This window comes from Micropterus dolomieu, linkage group LG05 (genome assembly GCF_021292245.1).
Source record: "Micropterus dolomieu isolate WLL.071019.BEF.003 ecotype Adirondacks linkage group LG05, ASM2129224v1, whole genome shotgun sequence".
In the NCBI taxonomy this organism is placed as follows: domain Eukaryota; kingdom Metazoa; phylum Chordata; class Actinopteri; order Centrarchiformes; family Centrarchidae; genus Micropterus; species Micropterus dolomieu.
Window position 1 is genome coordinate 9,931,327 of NC_060154.1, and position 25,038 is coordinate 9,956,364.

A 25,038-nucleotide genomic window follows, 5' to 3' on the forward strand; every position below is an offset into this window, starting at 1 on the left:
GTGTGTGTGTGTGTGTGTGTGTGTCCATGGTTGTGTCTGCACAGTCTTTGCCTCAACAGTACACCATATGTATGTATTCAGTGTGTGTTAGTGTGCATGTGTAATGGATATATATCACTGGTCTATGTGTGTGTGCTGTGCCTGCCATGTTCATTCTCTTGTACCGCTAATCCTCGCCTCTCCTAATTTGCTGTGTTGAACTGTGCGGATGCGGAGCTGCTGAGTTTGACTGCAAACAGCTTGTCGAGCTGTGCCGATACAACGCCGCGGCATCATTTATGCATGGAAGAAGCCCAGGTTTTTTACATGTACATCACTAATTTGCTATACTGGCAGGTTTTTATAATAACTTGGGGTTTGGTCTAACTGAAAGACGAATAACATGGTGAGCCTGGGATATAATCACTACCACTTTCGAACGTTTTTCTGCTCATTTTTCTGCTCCAGTTTCAACAACATCATCATCCCCCCACAAAAACCCTTGTTGATCTCGGTTTAAGACATGGTCACCTTGATACATGCATGTGGCTTAATTTAATCTTACTTTATTCTAATATACATTTCCTTCTATTTTGACCAATGGTGATGTTATTGGTTATATGTTTTTTCTTAGGGAAATCTAGCCAGGATGAAAAGCTGGGCATATTTTTTTTGTGGCCAATATTAGGACAAAAATAATGTACATGAGAATAAAAACTATTCAAACCTCAAGTTTCCTAAAAACCTTCATTATAATAATACCACAAATAACAGCTTTTGTCGTAAATTCCTCACCTCAAGATTTAGTATGTAAAAGATATGAGGAAAACGTCAGATTAAAGCCAGATAAGATGTGCTCAGTATATGTTCACATACCCCCTACATTCAACACATGCTGGAACTTAAAGACCATTAATTATTACGTGATTCTTAACAACTTCCTTTTCACAGTGTATGCACATCAACACAGACTACTGGGATTAAAGGGGGTTGCATGAGGCTTTATATTAGTTGTTTTTTTTTTGTTTCAGCACGGAATGGATGATTCAGATTGACTCAGCGTCCAGGTACTCAAAATCCTGCAATAACCACAAACCACAGACCTCCTGCCACCATTCCTTCAGTTCTAAAAGGCCACGTCATCTTTTGACGCCAAATGTGTGATATGGTGTTGGACTGGCTATTATTTAGTCAGATATTAGATATACCGTAATTTTCCTTCATAATAATCAAATAGTGGATTTTTGGTTTATCTGATCAACCAAGACAATGTATAGTTTCATGTTTGATTCTGTGTCCTTTAAGGTTCTTGTGGTTGAGTGTTACTTTAAGTATTACATGACCACATCAATTGAGTGTTAGCTAGTAGGTTTGCTGCTGCGGGGAGTTCATTACCTTGATCATACGCGAGAGGTCCCCTGCATCCGCTAGCTCCAGGACTATGTTCAGCTCATTGTCCTCAATAAAAGACGCATGGTACTTTATCACATTGGGGTGGTTCAATTGCTGTGGGAGAAAAAAAAGACATGTCATGGAGATGGAAAGAAAAGGCGAACAGAAGACATGGTGGTGACACTTGTCACATTAAGAGCTTCCACAGTGACACTACCTAATCCAAGAGAGAAAATCATTCCTTGCAGAAGCTACAGACAGAAGCATCATCTTGTAAACTTTTTGCACAATTTATATCAAAACAACACTATCAACAAAGAAACAGGTTCATGTCACGAGTTGTGCAATCCTCCACACTTTCACCAGCAATTAAAACAACAACAGTTTAATCTGTATTTGGGATCCATATTTGGTAAGTGTGGACCTAATGAGACAGTTTTGTCCTCCAGTGTGACAAAGCTGGGTGACATGTCACAACAACCCCTCTGTCTGTGATGACAACAACCCATGTGTGAGACACACACACGCCTGACAGGCTGACATGGCTGGCAGTCAGAACAACAAGCACCCAGGCTCATCTCTGGCTGATATTTCTTCCTGTTGGTTGGTCAATAAGGCAGGAACAGCATTCCCTGTAGTAAACAAAAAGTCTCTATTCATCCAGAGCAAAGAGAGAGAAGGGGAAGAGAGGGAGGGAGGCGCAATGAAGGGAAAGAAACAAATGACACAGTCACACAGATGAGCAAAAGGAATGATGGAGACAGGGCGAGGTGAAGAGGTAGGGAAAGAGAACAAAGGTGAGGAAGGGGGAAAAAAACAATAGGAGAGGGATAAGGTGAGCACAGTTAGAGAAAGGAGGAGGAAGCAGGGAGAGATGGTGATATGTGGAAAGCTGGAGACATGGAGCTGTGTGGTGTGGCAATGTCGAGGAGGGGAAAGAGGGGGTGGGGGGGGTGTGATGCGAGCAGACTGAGCAGTGTGACACGCGTCCTCCACTCGGCTCCGCTCTGCTTTCTCTGCTGTGATTAAAGAAATGTTCATGCTCCGGATGATGCCAAGAAGAGGGGAAAGGAGAACACAGTACAGTACACTGCGCAACACTACACTCTCCACTCCATCTCCATCCCTCTACAATCCCCTTTCTCATTCGTTCTCTCTTTCCCTTCCTCATGTCTCCATCCTTCCTTCTCCCTTCCTTGTCCTCTCTTGCCAGATGTATTTTTGGCTCAGAGTGACAGTTCTGCACAGCTCCACACTGTAGCACTGCCAGGGAGTAATGACAAGTGCCCCCACCACCACCACCACCCCCCCTGCACCAACCCACTCCTCTTCCACAAATTGAACCTCAGGCAGAGGATACAGAGAAATAAAGAGATATGTTTGCATGCAGATGTTTATATAAATGATGGAAGAGAGCCTTCTGCAATAAAACAATCACTTATTGGGAAATATTACATCATAGAGTCTTTAATGATTAAGTAATTACACACACTGGTGTTTAATTACATAATCATGCAAGACTATGTGATATATTTGGTGAGCTGATGATGTGTTTCAAAGAAAAACAAGCTACTGACTAATGCAATCTGATGGTACAAAATTAAGCATGATAATAAATTAGGTTCCACTGTATTTATAAAAGGGAATTACATCCTCATAGAAAGTTTGCTTTCTAGCTGGTAGGAATCTGAACAATAGATATTTAAAAAAATTTACAATCTTGTGTACTTCAGCTGAAAAAGACTATATAATAGCAACTTCTAATGTCCATCACCATCAGAAATGGATGTCTTGTGTTTCCTGACATCCTGATATCAATTCACTGAATAAGAAATGAGAAAATATAAAATTTTGTGTTGTTTGTCCATTAAAAGAGAAACATATAATATCTACTAAACTTGTATCAGGTTAAATGACACTGGTTGCTGCCAGTTCTCTGTCTTGCCAGTAAACTGTGCTGGTATAATCTAATCAGATGTAGGACCCTGAACACCCCCACCCCCCACCGCCACACACACCCCCCCACACATTTTTATAGAAACACATAACACACAAAACAGAAGCAAGCAAACACAGAGACATCATTACAGCTTTTCAGTGCTGATTAGGGCAGATCATTAGTCTTCAGAATACAATCCAGGCTTGATAGTAACCACAAGCGAGAGAAATACACAGCTGTGGGATTTCAAGAATGGTGAAACTAGCAGATTGGCAGGGAGCAGGCTATTTCTGCAACCAACATTCCCATCAGCGAGGATTTAGACAAAAGGACAGAGTGAGAAGTGAGATTCTGAAGTTGAAATCATCATGTCAGAACAGGAAAATACAGATGAATGAGCAAAAACAAACAGACAAACAAATAAAACAGCAGACTGCTGAAAGGCCATGACTGAGTCTGAGTCTGAGTCTGTGTGTGTGTGTGTGTGTGTGTGTGTGTGTGTGTGTGTGTGTGTGTGTGTGTGTGTGTGTGTGTGTGTGTGTGTGTGAGAGAGATCACGCGGCATTATGTGTGTGTGTCATTCCAGTCGGTCCATGCCAGTGTGCCTCTCATTATTCTGATTTGGCTGTGTCCCCTGTTGGCCTGTCTAGTGGGGGATAAGGAAGAAGGTCTGTCTCTCTCTCACACACACTCAGCCCTTTATTATCAGACTGGCTGGGCAGCGAAGGGCTGGGCATAACTTCTATGTTCACTAGCAGCTTACAGGATGAAAAGACCGGAACAAAAAGCTCTGAGAGGGGAAGACGAGCAGGGAGAGGGAAAGGAGGAGAAATGGATGGAACGACATAGAAACTGGGTGATTAGACAGAAAAGACAAGACACTGAAAAAAAGGTATGGAGAAAGAAGATCCATACTATGAGAGAGAACTAAAGGAAATGTGGGAGATTCATAAAGGAGATGAGATACATAGTCACCTGACAGAGTGTGACATTTAACCCTGCCTTGAACCCTCTTAGGAGGTCAGAGCTACGGATCCGGGAGAACCCTGCTGTCTTTTGCCATCAAGTCAATGATCTGCTACTCAGATTACAGCACTCTACACTGTCTCGCCTGCATCGAGTATCGTTGTCTTTGATTGGCCCAAGAGCCTCGGGAGTTTTGCTGATGTGTTTGAAACATACTAATTGGTTTTGTTTACTTTCCTCTAATGTGTACATGTGAGCGTGTGGATGAGCGTGTGCATGTGCTCAAACTGCCTGCAGTGCGCACACACACGTGCAGAAAGGCTTCATATATAGAGGGAAACACTACCAGGAATGCATGAATGCACACATGCACATAATCAAGTCACAAACACACACAACTCTGACACACATCTAGGATCTTGCAGACAGGGTGAGATATTGAAGCTGTCATTAGTTTGTTCATTAGTATTTGAGAGCAACCTAACTGACACATGTTTATGGTAGTTTGATAAATGAAACCATTGGAGATTAAAAAAAGCAAGAATTAGGAAAGGGAGGAGGTAAAACATCAAGAGACACATGAGAAAGGCTGTTAAATTTCCAGGCTGATAGACTGTTGCCCAGCTCTAAATATTAAAAAAGATTATAAAAAAAACAATAGTTTTGCATTAAAAAAAAAGAGTCAATGTGAGCCTGGAGGGATTTTACACTCCTGCACCCCTCACACACACACACACACACACACACACACACACACAGACAGACATAAGGAGACAGTAGTACACATTTACTATACAGTCACACACACACATACTCATTCATATTCTCACTTGTGCGCACAAATACTCTGCATTCATAACCACGCAAGCATGCACACATGTGCATGTGCCTATACACCAGCACACAAAGCCAAATCCAAGCCGTCTGGAGCAGATCAATTGTTTTCCTGTGGTGGAAGGTCTCAGCTGAGGCACCCTAAGAGAACAGAGCACAGTGCATGACGCTGTCTCCCTCTTCTCTGGTTCTTTACCTTAAGGAGATCTATCTCTTTGATGCAATCTTGCCGAGCTTTGGCATCCATCAAGTCGAATATCTATCAAGAGATCAAAAGGGGAGTGAGAGAGAGAGAGAGAGAGAGAGAGAGAGAGAGAGAGAGAGAGAGAGCGGTGTTATGACATATTCAAGACATGGTAAGATGGAGAGAAAATAAGGGGAAAAAACACTAAACAGAAAACATGGTTGCTGTTATCTAGAGGGTGGCGCTGGAGTGACTACAGGTGTTTCCCATCTGAGTAACATGTACAATCCTTGTGTAAGGTGTGTGTGTGTGTGTGTGTATACATGCTCAACCAGAGCATCATATCCTCTTGGTGGTGTGTATGTGTGCATAAGTCAGTGAATACTTCTAAGTATCTGTGTGTGTGCACATTCAAGAGTACTGAGTAATATTATGAAGGTAGGCTCATATTGCACTTTACCAAAACAAAAGTATAAACAACAATTGTTTAATTTAAAAGACAGACAGATAAAAAGAAACTGTTAATCCTAGACTGTCACACTCCTTTCTTGCATTTTTCAGCATATTGACAAGTAATTTATTTCAGATTTACCATGCTTAAGTTTATTAAGTTGTATTTGTGTATTAACAATACGCTCAGGTGCACTGCTCATGTAACTTTGTTTTCGTTTTGTGCAAGTTGCAACAGTTTCGTTCCCCGCAATAGAAACACTCTGTGTAGCGGAGCCGTTACGATTAATTAACTGTTTTAAAGCGCAATTAATAGTGAAATCTGGTAATCGCTGATTCCTACTTTGTACTACAGTAAATTGTCCTGTATGCAGGTGAGTTCAATTTCCAGTGCTAAATTCTGGGGGCCGAACATTCATGAGGACAACAAAAATCATAATTATAGATGACAAAAGGCCGTTAGAGAGTTCAACATTTACCTCTGGCTGAATATATTGGGTGAACTTGGTGTCCAAAGTCACACACATTACTGTGTCTCACCTGGACTTTCTTAAGGGCCACTGACGTGTTGTCTAACAGGTACCTTGCCCGGTACACCTCACTGAACTGACCACGTCCAATCTTCTTCTCAATCTGAAAGTTTGCCAGCGAGTTATGGCCCATATCTGGTTGCAATGGTTTCTGAAAGGGAAAAAAAGTATCTGTTAACATTTGTGCACATAGACACGTGCTTGTTCACACAGCATATGCACACAGAGACATATTACAAGGGGAAAAAACAATAAAAACAAATGATTTACAGACATTTTGCGGTAACCATGTTTTACCATTGAAGTGCAACTATCTCCACATTACTGAAAGAGGAAAGGAAGAGGGCTGAAGGATGTGGGTGAAACAGTGGTGAGGCCCCAGCTTCTGTAGTTTGTTTTGCTGAGAGGCTGCTCTAGGCTGCTGATGATTTGACTGGCATTAAGCTGATGTGTCATGCAGTGAGAGGTCTTGAGGAATGTGCACACACTGAACTGCAGCACCACATCACCTCACTAAAGCCTACAGATTGAGGAAAGTCCTTATTTTCTGTTATTTACATGCTACCCAAAGAGCCCTAGGTCTGGGACTGCAAATGTTTTTCCTAATCAATTCGAGAGTGTGAACTCACAAGTAGTAAGTCAACATATTTCCTGATTAACTTTATACGGGCAGCAGGGCAGCATCATGCAGGGCCTGGCAGGATTTCTGGAAGTGGCTGCCATGCTGGCACCAGACATTAACTTCTGATCTGATACAGTAAGCAGTTTATCATATTTTTACATGGATTGATAATGTTCCTATGTAGTTCAGTAAACTTGTAATTATACCTTACATCTGCTTGGCAGGCAAATTAATCACCCCTGGCCTCACGGGTGCTGTTTTGTAGCTAAACGGCACTCTGACCTCCCTAAAGTAGAGGTGAAAAAACTATTCCTCTATGGGGAAACAAAATATATAATAAAATAAATAAAATACCCTATTACATAAATCCGGGCATCTTTTCATTCCATCTGACTTGATTTTAAGTTCACAGGAGTCCTCTTTCTTCCTTTGTTTGCCAAGTTATATCACTGACTGTCTGGCACTGGGCCACAGACTACAGGACTCCTCGCCATTGCTCGCCATAGACACTCACCTTCCCAAAATAAAATTTAAAAAAAACAATCAAAAATAAACCAGAATGAGCCCCTTGGATATGATGTGTGAAAAAAAGCAACAACCAGGCTGCTTGACCTTTCCAGCCTTTTGCTAAACTTGTACAAGGCGTCGGTGGGAGCAAACAGAAGGTGACAGATATCAGAATGCCACATCTCACCAGCGCTTCTGCCAGTGTGGCAGTGGGAGCAGCTTAGCGGCACACAACTTAGGACAGAGGGAAGGAAGATGAAGAGGGGAGAGAAGGTCACAAATGAATCTCCTAAGCACTAAATACACAGGAAGGGAGTGTCGTCACACTCAAACCGCTTTACTTGGATTTTGTAGTTTGACGGAGTTACCATGAGCGCAAAGATAGGCTGTACAGGATTCCCTCAGTTGCCTAGTCAGTACAAAGGAAGATTATGATATTTTAATTCAGTTAATAATAACAATTAAAACAAACCAAAATACGGAACAAGTGAATAACTGAGTTTAAGTGTGAAGTATGTTGGGCTGTAGTCCAGTCGTAAAGCCAAAAATATTCAATTTACAACGATATAAAACAATAAAAGAAAAGCAAAATCAAATGCATTTGTGCTCCTCATAATGTATTTAAAACAGCAAAAGCCTGAATGTCTACGGTTGACAACACTCAAGTGCAGTGCTATGGTCAGCTCAGTTAATTGTCTCTATGCTGAAAAAACTAACCCATAGACTGAATAATGTTTAGCAAAAATTAACCCATAACTATATAAACAAATCTAAAGACACACACACACAGGGAAGCACGACTCCAAACAAGACTCATAAAGGTGGGGGAGGGGAATTTCATTGTTTTTTAAAGTTCAAAAGGGTGACAAAGGAAGAGGCGCTAGCCAATTAGATGCCCTGTCCAATTAACACTTAACACCGTCGAGGTGTGTGCATTTTTCAGCGTGACACCACCATCATCCCGGGCTGTCTGAGAGTTACTCTGACAGAGAGCATGACACACTGCTCCACAACCCATCACTGAACATTACGGCAGCTCTAAAAAAACTGCTACAGTGCTTTGCCATAAGCTACCACTGAATACTTTAACAATGGTTACATATTGTTCCAGTGTGGACTTTACATACAAAAAGTAAAACTTGCATAGAAGAGAGGCACAATACAAATCTATACAAAGATCTAAGGTGTGTCACATTAAGTGTGGCCATATTGTGCAATGACTTGTCATAATGGTGACAGAAGCATTTGTGTAAGAATGATGCAGGATGGACAGTTCAAGGTGTATAGATTCAGAGAAATTGAGAGAGAGAGAATAGGAGAGAGAGAGGACAAGAGGGCATTGCTTTCATTCGCTGCGTTGTAGCTTGACAAATGTTAGCATGAGCCTCTAAAGCGCTGTGACAACCGCCTGCTGAGAGCACAGTCTTGCTAATGTGTCCTGGCATGCCAGCCCCGTAATCACACATTTACATATGCAATGACCTACATTTGCATGTCAGATCGCACACTGTCCGGCATGATTAACAGTGGGCACCTCCCCATGTGGAGTCGCCCTGGGTGGCAGCAGAGGCCGTGCGAGGGCGGAAGAGAGGGCTGGAGGGAGGGCGGCTTTTTTGGCAGCCAAGGGGCCGGGCTGCCAGGCAGGATTATGTCAGCCAGCGGCCCCGGCATTAGACACTTCATTAGAGCTAATCTGTTTAGCAGTGGGCAGTGTATGTAAACTTCACAGGCCATTTGCGGCACCTCTTCGCCCCCTGGCCTGGCCTTCAAAGGGCAGCCAGGCCAAAGCTGACTGACAGGCCGTCTCATCTGCCGCACACGGGTGTCACACAATCAGGAGCTCCCAGCTGAAACACAAAGCCCCAACAAACACACACACACACACACACACACACACACACACACACACATATAAAGGGAAGTCACAGAGGAACGACCCTGAATGACGCAGGGGTCAGTGCCTGAACAAAACTGGGAGGAGGGGGTTATACAGACTACTGCTTGTAAGGATCAAAATTAGATTTTTTGATGTTTAAAAAAGGTGGTAGAACCCAAAGGTGAAGGGTTGCCTAGTGGACCTTTCAAAAGAACAGGTCTTGCATAAGCATGGCACAAATGCTACCAAAGGTACATGTTTGATTCTTTCTTGGGGTGTCCATAACTGATCATAAAATGATTCAGAAGACAACGCTGCATTTACCTTAAATCTGTTTATCACTTTTCTTTCCTTTAAATTCTCTACCATTGGCCAGTATAAATGACTGTATCAATATGTGGTCACATGTCAAATGTCATGCCAGGCCGATCCTATAAATAAAGGCCGAGACAAAGAAACAATTATTGTTAGGCCCATTGATTATTGCCATCTCTTTCTATATTCTGACCTTCATAATATAGACTTTCTACATCTTTTTCTTGACTTACATTTCTGTGCTGTACCATGTGGTGTGCTTACACTTTTCACTCACGTCATTCTGGTTGGTGATGGGGACAAGCTGGAGGGGATGGAGATTAAGTGGCAGCCGTGCAAGGTATTATGGGTAACGTCTGTGAGGGACAGCGTGTCTTGGGTATAAAGGTGACATACAACCGCCATGGGCTACTTACTAGCAGGGGGATTGAAAGAGAGAGAGAGAGAGGGAACGGCAGAGCGAGAGACAGAAGGAGTGCAGAGAGACAGCTCATCGGCGGAAGTGTGATATGGGCTGCCCAATAATGACACCATTGCCAAACACAGCTGACAAGACACATGGAGAGTGGAAGAGGGAATGTGGAAGACAGGGAGAGAGAGTGAAGGGGGAAAGACAAGCAGCAGAGGGGAGAGGGTGTGATGTGACAGCCCAGCAGTGCCAACGGCTGCCACAGAAAGGCCAGCAGCGGCAGAGAGGTGCTGTCTCCCATGGAGAGAGACGGGGAGAGATGCAGAAACAGAAACTCAGGATATGTCCACACCAAGCCGGCTAAATTAAAAAACGCATCTCTCCACTTTTGCACACTGTCCACACTGAGCCAGTACTTAGACACCCGAAAAGCTTTTTAAAAATTTTGGTACAAAAGGGACAATTAGATAAGCCAACATTAGAAAAATTTTAAAGAAATTAGGAGAGGGGAAAAAAGGGAAATTACTTGCAACAAGAGTCTCAGGACAGATGCAAACCAAGGACGATGCCATTCATTGTCAGTGCCTTAATTCCTAAAGCCACCAGGGCACCCTATGATCAGTCACTTTAAATTTGTTTTGACCAACATTCAGTTCAGTACCCTAGAAAATACTGATCACCTTGTTAATAGCATTTATGACTCGTGATAAAACACTCTTTTCTGCTTGTGGAGTTGTTGGCCAATAAAAACTGAAAATTTTATAAAGATCAATTGTATATTTAAAGCCCAGAACAGAGGTTTAACCAGTTGAAACCCTGCTAAATAACTGCACTGTGTCTTTCCCACTGCTATCCAGATTTTAGCTGGGGTGCAGTTATAATGTTTGCCAGCTGAAAAAGGATGAAGATTAGAATTTGTCATTTGTTTTGTTTTCAAACATTTTATTAGGTACAGGGATCTCCACGAAAACTACCTCATTCTAGTGTGGACACAGTGTTTAGAAAATAAGTCGGATTACAGTAGATTTAGCCTTCAAGAGAGACAGGGAGGGATACAAGAAGAGACAGTGCAACTGGCAGGCAGGGGGCCCGCTCCCACCCTCACCAGTCACCTGCCCCCTTGAGCACCGCACCATGCAATATTCATCCTCAGCCAGTCAGTGAGCCAGCCAGGCAGTCAAACCGGCAGGATTCACCCCAAAGGTGCTTCTCGTTCTTCTCCTCTCAATCCACTCAACAACCTCACCACCTTGTCTGAGCGCTTACAGACAGATCTGTGTCTGTCAAACTCTGCATTGACTATAAAATCTGATCTGAGCGGGCCTCATCACCAACCCTCCCACTCACTCAAAGAGCAAATGCTCCATTAAAAATGCACATCTTACCAGCTCAACTCATTTACCTAATGCATATGCATTATACCTCCAGGACCAAGAGAAATGATATTGCAAGCGATACAGAATATCCTTCATCAGATATACAATTCAGATTTCTTGAGGAGGAGGCTGGTGGGGTTTTTCCCCTGTGCTATCAACCTTGGGAAAGTGTGAAACAGATACAGGACTTGTTGAAAGACACCCATCTGGATGCTGGTTAGACAGTCATTTACATACTTTAACAGGCTCTCTCCCTCTCCTTCTCTCACTAAATGTGAAATCAGTTCAGATGTGCTCTGTGAAAGTGAAAAAACATGACGCAACATAGAAAGTTCACTGTGCTATCAATAACCTAAGCACAAAAAGTGGGCCGGAATGAACACTGATGTAAACCTCTAGAAATAGATTGAAAAACAGAGAGAGAAATCATTAAGCCCGAACAATAGCACACAATCAACAGTTGGGAGATCAGTGGAATCCAGCGTCTGAGTGTGTATGTGTGTCGGGGGGTTACTGCCTAAGTGAAATTAATCATTAGAGCTTTTATCTGACTTTCTTCTGTGTGCAACCCAATTATCTTTAATTTTGCAATTACACATCTTAGAATAAATTAACCCCCTTGGCAATTCCAGTGTTAATGTTGCAGTGCCCTTGCATACGGAAGAAAAACAACAACTGAGATTACATGCCTATTTTTAGTGTTGTTTCTTTAAAAAAACAAAACAAATTTACTCTGGGGCATATGGATGATTCTCTTTGTTTAAAGTCTTTTCAATAGTTATGGAGGCAAAAACATCCTTCCTGAAAGAAATCAATGGGCCTGATGTTGGAGGGCGGTATTAAAATCCAACAATGACCAGATCTGTACAGAGCAAACCTGAGTTGTATCGAACCAAGGGAGGCATGCAGGGAGGCCAAGCTCTGCCAGCCTCCAGAGCTATGATCAATAGAAACAACTCAACATTCATCCACTGCTGTCTATCTCACACACCGGCTCCAGTGGTCTGAAGGATGCTCGGACTGGGAAGCACAACTTGATTGACTTGAAAAGGTAATGCAGAATATTTACAGTTCAAAATGTGAAGGAGGTGGGATCCTGAGCTTGCAATGAATGAATAAATGGGTTATATGGTCATAAATTATTAAATACTTTCCCCCTGTCAAGTAATCTACAGTTTACAATTTTTTAATTTAAGAAAATCACTCACTATGTAATCGTTATAAAGGATTTACTGAATAGAAAACCTTTAGCAACACAGGTGGACCATATGAATTACATATTTAATGGTGGTGTTAGTCATTTAACATCACAATCATGATAAAATACATTCTCTAAAAATTTAACTGGGAAACTGTATAGATAAATTGACCTGATTATGATGGTTTTTGGTTAAGCCAATGACTTAAGTATCTGAAAAATCAAGATACATCACATTGAGGCAACTATTCTGTCAATCTAATACTGCCATATAGCAGAACTGCTCATTGATTTTCAACTTTTTTTTAAAACTTCAGTGACCGGAGTATAAATGGTACGACAAAATAACTAGCGGCTGACAGTTTTCTCACTTTATAGGTCACCCTACTTCACAACCGTGGTTGGTAGTTTGGCTTGTGTTCATGTGCGTGTGTTGACTCTACCTGGGGTTGAAAGACTGGCATGGGTGCTTGCTGTCCTTGTGGCTGCATGTCCATATACACGGTGTTAGGAGCTTGATCCTTTGCACCTCTGAGAATCAAACACAAAAAACAGAACTTGTTAGAACTGGTTAACTGAATCAAAACTGATCACCAGACAAAAAAGTCAGCAGTTCTTTCCTTTAAAATACTACTACATTCTATAACATTTCACAACAGAAAATAATAACCTCAACAACTGTTCTTTGTTGCTCAGTACCAAACAATTGAGTGCTGGTTGGGCTGCTGGAGTATCCAGTTTCAGCAGAACTGGCTCTCACGTCATGCCTGTGGATTTGATACTCTTTGTCTAGGTCCCTCTCAGGTTGCAGCATGGCAGAGCTAAAGCAAGAAGCAATATTAATCTGAACAAGGCAGAGATAACGCCAGTCTGTATGTCCTTGGAATTCCTCCAAGGAACCTTTCATGGGACTTCCTGGTTATACCGGCATTTAAGCAGTTCCATTTAATTTTCTGTTTTCTGAGAAAATACAGGTCATGCAGGGGTGAGCATGCTGGGTATGGTGCATGCCAAGGTGCTGTGTAATTGTACGTTCTGGCATGTAGCCTAGAAGCAAGCTAATTGCATAAAATACTCCACCACCAGTTGCTTGGCTCATCACTGTACTTAAAACAGACATAGCAATAGTATGAAATGTTACCTGAATAAAAAAAGTTAACACACAAATCCTTTAAATAAAAGTATTATGCAAAAATTATATTCACACATGCAATTAAGCTTATGATTCCAGAGTCTCCACTCAACTCATATATGTGGGAAGAACTCTGACAGACGCTCTAGGATTGCTTGCATGGCATTCTGTAATATGGCTACACAGTCTAACACCAAATTATCATAATTCACACAGGATACACCGCATGCATACTGTAACAGCAAAAGTGTGTCATCCACAAGTAAATACATACAGTGATGTGAAAAAGTGTTTGCCCCCTTCCTGATTTCTTACTTTTTGGCATGTTTGTCACATTGAAATGTTTCAGATCACCCAACAGATTGAAACATAGGTAACACAAGTAAGCACAAAATGCACTTTTTAAGTGAAGGTTTTTATTATTAAGTGGGAAAAAATTCAAACCTACATGTCCCTGTGTGAAAAAGTGACGCCCCCCGTTAAAATATAAATCAGCTGCGGTTTATCACATATTTTGAAAGCTGAGTTCAATTTCTCTAGCCACACCCAGGCCTGATTACTGCCACACCTGTTCTCAATCAAGAAATCACTTAAATGGGACCTGCCTGACAAAGTGAAGTAGGCCAAAGGATTCTCAACAGCTAGACATCATGCTGCGACCCAAAGACATTCAGGAACAAATGAGAAACAGAGTAATTGAGATTTATCAGTCTGGAAAAGATTATAAAGCCATTTCTAAAGCTTTGGGACTCCAGCGAATCACAATGAGAGCCATTATCCACAAATGGCAAAAACAAGGAACAGTGGTGAACTTCCCAGGAGTGGCCGGCCGACCAAAATTACCCCAAGAGCGCAGCCACGACTCATCCAAGAGGTCACAAAAAAACCACAACAACATCCAAAGAACTGCAGGCTTCAATTGCCTCAGTTAAGGTCAGTGTTCATGACTCCATCATAAGAAAGAGACTGGGCAAAAATGACCTGCATGGCAGAGTTCCAAGATGAAAACCACTGCTGAGCAAAAAGAGCATGAAGACTTGCCAGTTTTGCCAGAAAACATCTTGATGAGAAATACTCTGTCGACTGACTAGACAAAAGTTGGACCTTTTGGAAGGTATGTGTCCCATTACATCTGGTGTAAAAGTAGTACAGCATTTCATAAAAGGAACATCATACCAACAGTAAGATATGGTGGTGGTGTGATTGTCTGGGGCTTTTTTGCTGCTTCAGGACCTGGAAGACTTGCTGTGATAAATGGAATCATGAATTCTGCTGTCTACCAAAAATCCTGAAGGAGAATGTCCAGCCATCAGTTTGTGATCTCAAGCTGAAGCACATTTGGGTTCTGCAGCAGGACAATGATCCAAAACACACCAGCAAGTCCACCTCTGAATGGCTTAGGAAAAACAAAATGAAGACTTTGGAGTGGCCTAGTCCTGTAAGTCCTGACCTGAATCCGATCGAGATGTTGCAGCATGACCTTAAAAAAGCAATTGCGGCTCAAACCCTCCAGTGTGGCTGAACTACAACAACCCCTACAACCCCTTAATAATAAAAACCTTCATTTAAAAACTGCATTTTGTGTTTACTTGTTATCTTTGTCTAATATTCAATTTGTTTGATCTGTAATATTTCAGTGTGACAAACTTGCAAAAAAAATAAATCCGGAAGGGGGAAACACCTTCACACCACGGTATGAGAGGCATGTATTCAACATTAAGCTAAAAAATGTGCACACATATTTGCTGTGTGTGTGTGTATACATGCAGGCCCACACATGCATCTGCACCCATTTCGGGTGCTTGTGGCGAAAATGGAAATAGCTAATGCTGGAAAGCATTAATGAGCAGATGCTATCGACAGGGTGAGGGGGGGGGTAAAAGAAAAGAAATGACCAAGGCTACTACTGAACACGGTTCTGCCAATTCAGTTCTAGTTTAGGGATTTAGATTCTGCCGCTATCTGTCTCTCTGCAATGTCTTATTTACTCAAAATGGACATACACACATTAAAGTTTCACACAAAGGGAAAAGGACCTAATACAATTACTTCAGTGGGACATTTGCATGTTTTTACCACTAGTGAAGGCCGTCAGTCTGCAGATCTGCCAGTATGTCATTTGTGTATTACTAACGGTCTCTGTCTCCTCAAACCTCGCCTACCAATTAAAAATCCCCCGGTACAATGGAGAGGAGAATGATACCGAGGATCGTGGATTCTTTTTTACAACAACAGCTAGAGTAAGATTCCTCCATTGTTGGTGTAGTTTTTCATAGTTAATAGACTTGGTGAAAGAATTACTCCGGAAAGTATGTTAGTATAATGTTATACCATTAAATAAAAAGTAATCAGTTAATATATAGGTTACACTTTATTTGGTTTATCTATCTGCCTACAGATAGTTTTTAGAATATTTGTAAAATTTCAACATCTTATTAGTTGAGATAAAATAATTCAACTGTCTACTTTAACAAACAAAAACATTTTCTGATCATATTACACTACTGTGGCTAAGGTTTGATTAGGGCAAATGTTAGTGTTCAATACAATTTATATACTTATTAGCTCACCTCCAAAAATTGTCTACATGGTGGTTAATCCTTAATTTGCTGATAACTACTGTCAATCATAACCATTCATACAGAACGAGTTCATTATTTCTAATGTGATTGGTCAGCTTATGACTTTATGAAAAGTATGTGCAATTACAAGGTATCCGATCTTCTCTCTCCTCTGTCTCTGCTGACAGAGATTAGCAGGATGACGAGAATGGGAACAGGTGAGCGTCACATTGTGCTTCCTGGGTAATGCAGTTTATTTAGGGCCATAGGAATCGCCCAGAGGTCCTGATATGGACAGGTCAGAAAAGACGTGCAATTGCTGGTGTGCAGGAAAAAGACCCGGTGCAGGAGTTTCTTGCACCTCTATATTTTACCTCTGTATTATGTTGTCATGTTTATGCATGTTTGTGTATGTGTTGGGTGGCTTTTCTATCCGTATGTGTGCGTGTGAGCAGGCACATATTTTGCTAATACTGTGTGGTTTATTTTAGATTAGTTCATCTTTTCTTTCCAGGGGTTCGCTGGCCTTCGTGTGAGCTTTGAAGATCATGAAAATAAGTGTTTGCATAACACTATTTCTCCTGGGACTGTACAGACTGTATATTGGGAATATTGTTTTCTGAAATTTACATTAAAAGCTTGTTTCAAACAAGTTTAAATCAATTCAAATATTTTTAATAAAAGTTCATAAATAATAAGGATTTAAAAGCACCAACCACTGGAGGCAAAAAGGCAAACTAGAAAAACATGTTAAATGTCCAATCGTGAATCTTCTGCTTCTTATTTTTAACTTAATAAACCCAAAAAAGAAAAATTATTTTGGAAAGCCAACCATGCCTTGTGTAAATGTCTAACTACATTTATGCTTACTTAAAAGTTCAAATGGCACCATACTCATAGATTAAGTTTTGACTGTTTCCTTGAAAACACCAATAAAAGGATATTTTAGGCTACCTACAGTGTCCCATACTAAGATGGGACATTAATGAGCAAAAATAAAATAATTATAATAATCAGAAATCAAAAAATGCTTTTACAATAGCCTATATAGAGAAATGTACCCATTACATGTGCAGGTGACAGTTTACACAGACAAAGAAACACAAGTGGTAAGACTAAAATAAATCCCATTCCTCGTAATCATAGGACAAGTTTACTTGTTGCTCCCATAATAACCTTAAACAGCTTTAAAATGTAATAAAAATGTAAACCCTGTAACAAAGCAAAATCTTGCTTATTGTGGAAGTTTGTAATTATGCTATTAAATTGTAATGATTGTATAAATTGTTAAAGACTGTTGACATAGTGCCAGTGCTGTGGCGGTTTTGGGGGGGGGGGGGGGCCAACAGGGGCCAGCGCCCCTGTAACACAGACCTTGTACCCCCCTATGGCCCCACTCTCAACGAAATGTCTACAATAATCATAGTAATATATCTTCCTTGCGATGATATGGCACTGATGCGAAAGGCGCAACAAATGTGTCTCAACTAGTCGGATCCTTTAGGACGTTACACCGCCACTGTCCGGTGCCAGGGTAGTTATCCCTCATGTTCCCCCTGACGCTGGAGCGTGCGTGCATTCAACATAGAAGGCGGACTTTCAACTTCACGAAAGTAAATGAAAAATATAACATGTGGATTGTTTCATCTATCGTATTAGTGTTGTTTTATCAACGAGGTTTTTGCAGACCAAGCTAGCATACAGATTATAAGAACGCTTTTACAGGCTAACGTTAACATTACGTGTTATTGAACTTTGTACTGTTCATTGCATTGAATTGAGAAAGTCTAAACAAAACAAGCATATCGTTTCCCTCGTAAATCAAACATTTATTTTGCGATAGTCTGGCGATGTTATAACTGACCACGTAGTCATCCAAGTTACTGTTTGGAAGCTAGATCTAGACAGGCTGTTTCTTTTTTCAAGTAAGCTGCTCCTACAAATATTTATACCATCGAAACTGTAAAATCACATCACTGTAATCAGTTTAACACATTGCTCGCCTCAACGTTACATCTACTTGACTCAAAATGTACAATAAACTGAATGCAGCATTGTAGATAATATTTTGTCCTTGTAAGCCATGTTTCCATTGCATGGATGGCCTTTGGATATTGCTGGAAATTGAGGCCCCCTCCTTAAAACAATTTAATAATGCATTACATTTAAACAGCACTTTTTATACACAAAAAGCGGTAACAATAGCCTACTGGTCCAACCAGGGTGGACATGTAGTCTGCCAATGCACAGATGACTACTATCAAGAATTTAATTTTGTGTATACTTCACATCATGACTAATAACAGGTGAATATGGAGACATTTGTTGTTTCCTGGCAAAAGTTATAGTGGGATACAAAATACAAACTGGGATCCAGAGAATGTCTAGTACAATAGAGCTTATACTGTTCATTAAGCCTTACAAAGAAGTAGGACTGACCCATTTATCACGCCATTTAGGTGATATGGGGATGCTCAACATCTGATTTTACATAGAACAACCAGTTTTCTCCCAATAAGTTAATATACAGCCTATTACAATACACATTTCAACGTTTAATGCTGTAAATAAACATGTAAAAATAATAAAACTTCCAATAAATGTTTTTAAAGTGCATTAATATATCCAAATTTGTAACCCTAACCCTGAGTTGTCAGTGCGCATGTGCAGGCGTAGCGTGTATGTGTGTGGTGGCAGCAGAGGAACACTTGCTGAAGAGATGGAGCCCCAGCTTCGCTGGTGTTGTTGAGTTATCTGCACCTCGCGGGACTTTCGGATAATTTATCACCGTTGATGAACCACACAAAGAATATCATATCATTTTTAAATAGCTAGCTACTTGAAATAGACCCATGAGGAGCCGCGACGTGCATGCAGTTGTCGGCAGCATGGAATACACCCAAAACTCACACACAAGACCGGTGAATGGCAGGTGAGAGAGAGAGAGAGAGAGAGAGAGAGAGAGAGAGAGAGAGAGAGAGAGAGATCTTCAAAAAGCATCACTTTAGCTGGAAATTTCCAGTGTAAAGTGAAAAGAGACTGCAGCTCTGCAACTTCTCAAGATTAAAGCAGAGCCACCGTGTGTTATCCCCCCCAAGCGCCCTTGCAATCGCCGTGCATAAAAACACACATGATTCGACTATAGGTAGGACTTGACGATTCTGATTCGACTATGTAAATCCTTAGTCGGTGACAGCCCTACAAAGAAGTGTTGCATCAAAAATGTACCGTAACTTCAGCTAAGTTAACAGGAATGGGTATTTTTGTATAATGTAATTTAATAAAACTATAACTAAGTTACTGAAAAGATCCTGTTACTGAAACAAATAACTGTAAGTTACTGAAAAATATAATAAAACATTACAATATATAGTAGGGCTGCAAGTAATGATTATTTTCATTGTCTAATCTGTTATTTATTTGATTAGTTGACTAGTCACGATTATTTTTGTCACTCCTTAACCCTAACCCTAATTAAAACATTTAACTAATTAAATATCTTTCAAGTGAATTACTGATCTATGAACACACAGCCTAACTAGCTAACATTACCATTAAGTAAACAAGGTTTACTATTCAGAATAAACACTAGTATCAACACCAGGGGGAAACCAGGGAAGAAGACAAAACAGCGAAGGATACTCCTATATTCATTGATTTACTATTGCACGTATTGTGTTCCATAACAACATAACTACAAAAGTGTTCTCTTAACCAGCATTATCCATAAGACCTCAAAACCCAGAATGCACAGAACTATGGAGTGGCTGCTCCAAGATAAAAGCCAGGCTTTATCACCCAAAACAATGAGCTCATAATTTGATTTATTGCCAAGTAGGTTTTAACTTTTAACTCGTTAACAAAGACTTTTGCTTTGGAACTATATAAAATAAAAGCACATATGAAAAGCAAATACTATAACCACAATTGTACACTAACAATGTAATGTCTATTTAGAATAATAAAGTAACAGTCCCCTTTTATAATACTTCTGTAGTTCATTTTTCCAACGTGCTTATAAGTGGAGAATGTTCTTTAGGCTACATCATAAGCCAGATGTTTCTTGATTTACTTTAAAATGTTAAACCATAACTCAGATTGTAACGACAGAATAACTGCGGTACGAACATTGAAACTATCTTACAGTTGTGGCCTCTGCTGTCGCTGCTGCTCTGTTGGCTGGCTGGCACCACCAGCGATTGTGGAGCTTCTCAACCCTGAAACGTAATGGATTTGCAACTTTCATAAAAGTGCCAATATTCCAGTTCTACACAGTTGATTTCTGGCCTCAAAACCTCTCAAAAGTATAGTAAGTGATGAAATAGCGTACAAAACCTGTAAAAAAAAAATGAAATAAATTCTTATTTCTTCGTTCCTTTCCGCTTCTCACATGAATGCTTCTTCTTCATGAGTAGTCTTACAGTCAAGCAGTCATGGCAGACGGTGGAAGCGATACTGCCCCTTGCATTCCATGTAGTGCATTGCAGTTAGAAATGAACAACCAGAAAATGTTCTTAATAAGAAGATTTCTATTTCTCCCTTAAACGGCTTCTTTGTAACGACGCGTCGACAATGAAATTTCACATCAACGAATTTTTATAATCAATGTCATTGTTTACGTCAACTAGACGTTGCAGCCCTTTTATATAGCCTACTAAACAAGACATTTTGAAAGCTTGAATTTTGCCTTTGTCTCTTTTGTCCCAGATTGAATGTGCCCCTCTGACAAAACAACTGGCTCCAGACCAAAATTGGTCTAGAACCGCCACTGTGCCTGTGATCTTAATCAAATATGTACTTCAGCCTTTAAAATTTGTGCCTGTATTTTAATTTGCCTTTAAGCCCTATTAAGACAATTTGTGAAAAACCAGGACATGCATGGGGATTTTAATACCAGGTGAAAATAGGGCCTATTAGCCAGAGGCTGACTGGATGGCTGACTAGCTGGTTGTCGTGGCATTTTGATTTCGGTGTCACAGGGGACTTTACAAGTCATCCACCCAGGCGGCCTTCCTGCCTTTCGTAGTGATTCTTTGCACTTCATCCTTGTGCTTTGTTAGATTGAGGCTGGCACCCTTACTCCTCTCCCTAACCCTCTTGTGTTTCTGTCTATGTGTCAAAATAACCAGGGGGCATCTGAGCTCCCTGACGTTCTTTCGCCTCCCGCCTCCCACATCCCACATTAACGAGATCAATTAAGACTGCCATGTTAGATTAACACACACCAGGAAACAGCACAATTAAAAAAGCTAACTCAATCGAACGAGGCAAGGTCACACTCTCTGAGCTCCCATTCACACACAGTTCAAGTAACGTTCAACCAATCAAAAGATTAGCCTTGTCCTCGTGACAAACCCAAAACACAGACAGATTCAAACTTTCATCATTTGAACCTTAAATCTATTAAGTCTCTCTCTCCATAAACCCTGCTTCACTGTTTCCATTGTTTCTCTTATTGTCTCTGAACCAAAAACAGTTCCTGCTCTCATCACAGGAAGGATCTTTTGACTTCCAAAACATTTGGTAGGCACAAACAGCAGTGGAAACTCAAGGTAACAGTCTGCCTGCCTTTCTGTCATGGGGACGAGCGACGGTGGCGGGCTGGCTAGGATTTTGGCAGCAGTGGGGCAGCAGCAGCTAAAAGCTAAATCCGCTAACTATTCATAGATGCATGTCAGGCTAGTTCAGTTCAGCTTTGGTCTGACAGCTGTAAATATACAACAGGATAGACCCATGTTTAGAGTGTGGTAGAGAGAATCAACATAGGCTAAATATGTGGACACACAATATGCTCGTAGTGTGTACGTAAAATTATAAAACAGGTAGCTCAAATCAAGCAATCTGATTGGTTCATACTAGTGGTAAAATGAGCGTATACAACGGCTATGACATCGAATTCCTTTGCACAGATCCGTATCACTGTGCGACAAAAAGGTTCGAGTTATAATTTGAGCTTCACCAATTACATCTGGTGTTAAAATGTGATCTGTATCACATTTTAACAGCAGGTGTAAATGGGGTCTAATACACTAACTAACGTTGCCGGCGGAGATAAGTAAATAACAGAATAATATGGAGAGAGAGAAACACAGAGAGAAATCATTGCTTATTACGTGATTCAACATTTCCCACTATCGCACACACTCGAAAAGGCACAAAAACACACATACACACAGCAGTGCACTACTTGCCCCAGATGTCTGTGATATTGCAACCAAGTTTCAATAGCTTGAAAAATGTGATCAAAGAGTGAGCTCAAGTAGAGACCGCAATTCCACCCCTTATGGTAGGTATAATATTAAAGTATTATTTTACATACTGCTGGCTACCAGCACACAGAAGCAAGCATATTATCATATGGCCAAGTTGAAGTTCAATCTACTGACGCTAGACATTTTTTAGTGACTACAAAATAAACAGCAACGTGCAAATAAATTAAAACTTTTAATCGTGATTAATCACATGATTTTCTTGCGATTAAATCGCATTGTTACATGCAAAATTGAATAATGAAATCTAAAGTAGTGTATTGCGCACTTTTAATTTAAATGTACTGGTATATACTAAAAAGTGCAATAAAATGTGGTTTGTAAACACTTTAAACAAATATGGTGCTTTTTACCAGCAGTATTCCCTTTACACAGTAGCAATAAACTATTTCTTGTGAATCTCAAATTAAACATTAATGTAATCAAATCAAATATTAAAGGTACACCTTGTCGAGCAAAGTGTACCAACAAGCGGGTGGTTCCCGTGAAACCGTCGCAGTTGTGCTCGCCTCACGCACACGCCCGCCCACAGCCGAAGTTGAATTGTCTTGAACTTTTTGTACATGACGCGCAGCACCAATCATTGGAAGAGAGACTGATCCTCGCTGTTGGTGAGTTTCTAGAATCTTACTGTTTACTAAATAGGACATCAACAGGAGTGAATTCGCATGGCAGAGCATCCCCGCAAAACTAGATGTCGCGGCATATCAGGTAAAATTATGTAGCCTATAATTTTAACTTAAGTTAAATAGGCTACAGCTGTGTAGCACACAGAACCCATTGCCACGGTTACTTTCAATAGAGTGCCTTGTGGAGTGCTGTCTTTGTCCCTCACACTGCATCCAGTGTAGTCTGCCCAAGCCTCCCTCCGCTGCTTGTTTGGGTGGGTAATTTACAGGGTGATCAACATCCCACCCCTCCTGTGACCCATGGTTTGACTGTAGTCCTATGTGTATTCAGAGCTAGTGAGCAACGGAATTTCAAAATAATAATAATTTTTAAAAAACTGCTAACGTGCGATAAAATAATTGTCGGCGTAATTAATGCGTTAACCGAATAATAACATGCCCATCGACTGTTAAACTATTATATTATACCGTAAGGCAAAAAAAAAAGCCTCTCTCACCATTCCCATTACAGTTAGGGGCGTATATATGGTTTCTGTGCAGATAAAAATTATCAAGATCTACTGTAAGTGAGCTAGCAAGAACACCATTTATTCCACTGACAAACTGGTTGTTGTTTTTCTGATGAAGAACGTGAAAAAAAAAACTTCCCCATCCAGACCACCAACCACTCAGTGTAAACAAACACTGTTTTCTGACTGTGTTCCATCTAATGTGAGACTCCAGCCTGACATTCACACAGCAGGCCCAATCACACGTAGGTAATTATATGATAGAGGAGGGAAGAGAGAAACAGAGTGAGGCAGAACAAGACGAGGAAAGAAAAGGAGATTAACATTCACTATTCACCCACTTTCTGTAAACAGTCTTTGTTCTCACACTTCCAGCACACATCTTGTTTATTAATTTTACACATTGTACTGAGCAAACCTCTTACTTTAAGCTGCCTTTCCCCTGATAACCAATCAAATATCCAGCTGTAATTAAAGGGGCACTCCAGCGATCTAGCATTTTACTTTTGTAAAGTTGGGGGACTCATCTGATGACATCATCAGGGTAATTTTTAGCCCAAATTTGGAGCGCTCCCTCCAGAACCACAAAAGATATTAGCCTACATTATACAACCGTATTCACAGGTTGAGTAGTACTTCATTCATTCAGTCATTAAATCTTCGATTTTTTGGTACAGATTTGTACCAATACACAGATTTTCCCTACGTCACCACTACCAGTTTTTTATTAACCTCACAGTTTGCAATAAACATGAAGGTGGCCAATAAAAGTGGAAAACTGTGTGCAAATATTACTGTAATATTTATTTTATGTAACTTGCTTATTGACCTTTAATGCCACAGAATTGTACATCTTTAAAATTTTTCCCACCAGCCTCCAAAAGCATAAAAAATTATATACAAGTTGGTTTTTCACAACACATTTTCCAATCTTTATATGAAAGAGGATATCTTCAGTCAACTGGGGCAAAATGAGTGGGAGAAGGCAAAAGTGAGTATGGCACGGCAGGGATGGACTAGGACAGAGTGGCACAGATGCAGAGCTAAGAAAATGCCAGGAAAAAATAGAAGCTTGTTAGCCCTGATGTGTTCATGGTCCTGTGAGACGGTGTGGAGCTGTGCACCACAGAAGTTGGCACTGGCTTTAGCTCCTCTTTAATCCCCATTTCCTCCCTTCTGCATTATTCATTTAAAACAGGAGAAGAGGAAAAACAAAGAGAGGGAGCCAACTATAAAAAGGTGGATCAAGGCAAACTGGGATGGAGGGGGATGAGGGGGAGGGGGATGAGGGGGAGGGGGGTGATGGGGAACGTCCTGGAATTAAGCGGTCCCAGGGAGAAGAGTGCAAAATCAGCTCTCAA

The 25,038-nt window shown here is 40.8% G+C and overlaps 1 protein-coding gene across 3 annotated transcripts in view; it reads right to left on the minus strand.

The window, feature by feature from the left end:
- The window catches only part of nek7 (NIMA-related kinase 7), a 70,882-nt gene that overhangs the window by 28,898 nt on the left and 16,946 nt on the right, over positions 1-25,038 (minus strand). For 2 of the 3 annotated variants that reach the window (XM_046050798.1, XM_046050799.1), the window contains 4 exons: positions 13,021-13,108; positions 6,285-6,425; positions 5,307-5,369; positions 1,375-1,485 (listed from right to left, as the gene is read on the minus strand). In XM_046050798.1, the coding sequence (XP_045906754.1) occupies positions 1,375-1,485; positions 5,307-5,369; positions 6,285-6,425; positions 13,021-13,074 (369 nt within the window). In that variant the 5' untranslated portion in view covers positions 13,075-13,108. Of the gene's footprint in view, positions 1-1,374; positions 1,486-5,306; positions 5,370-6,284; positions 6,426-13,020; positions 13,109-13,247; positions 13,376-25,038 lie in introns of those variants that run through there. The other variant, XM_046050800.1, reaches the window with a different exon arrangement.